The sequence below is a fragment of the Wasmannia auropunctata genome, unplaced genomic scaffold (assembly GCF_000956235.1).
Source record: "Wasmannia auropunctata unplaced genomic scaffold, wasmannia.A_1.0 LD308152.1, whole genome shotgun sequence".
Lineage (NCBI taxonomy): Eukaryota > Metazoa > Arthropoda > Insecta > Hymenoptera > Formicidae > Wasmannia > Wasmannia auropunctata.
In genome coordinates, this window is record NW_012054738.1 from 1 (window position 1) to 319 (window position 319).

The 319-nt window shown below is 47.0% G+C and overlaps 1 protein-coding gene across 1 annotated transcript; it reads left to right on the forward strand.

Annotated features, from left to right (window-relative positions):
• Positions 1 to 4: 4 nt before the first annotated feature.
• On the forward strand, positions 5 to 315 carry LOC105461148 (ubiquitin-like; the record flags this gene model as incomplete). Its single annotated transcript, XM_011707631.1, is given in 2 exon segments — positions 5 to 41; positions 44 to 315. Coding segments are annotated over 2 exon segments (309 nt in total), but the record flags the coding sequence as incomplete, so codon positions are not given.
• Positions 316 to 319: the final 4 nt, after the last annotated feature.

Genomic DNA, 319 nt, shown 5'->3' on the forward strand with positions numbered 1-319 from the left:
ACTCGAAGATGGCAGAACTCTTTCCGACTATAACATCCAGAAGAGTCTACGCTCCATTTGGTTCTGCGTCTTCGAGGAGGCATGCAAATCTTCGTGAAAACTCTCACCGGCAAAACCATCACCCTCGAAGTTGAAGCCTCTGACACAATTGAGAACGTAAAAGCCAAGATCCAAGACAAAGAAGGCATTCCCCCAGATCAGCAGCGTTTGATTTTTGCCGGCAAGCAACTCGAAGATGGCAGGACTCTTTCAGATTATAACATCCAGAAAGAGTCTACGCTCCATTTGGTTCTGCGTCTTCGAGGAGGCATGCAAATCT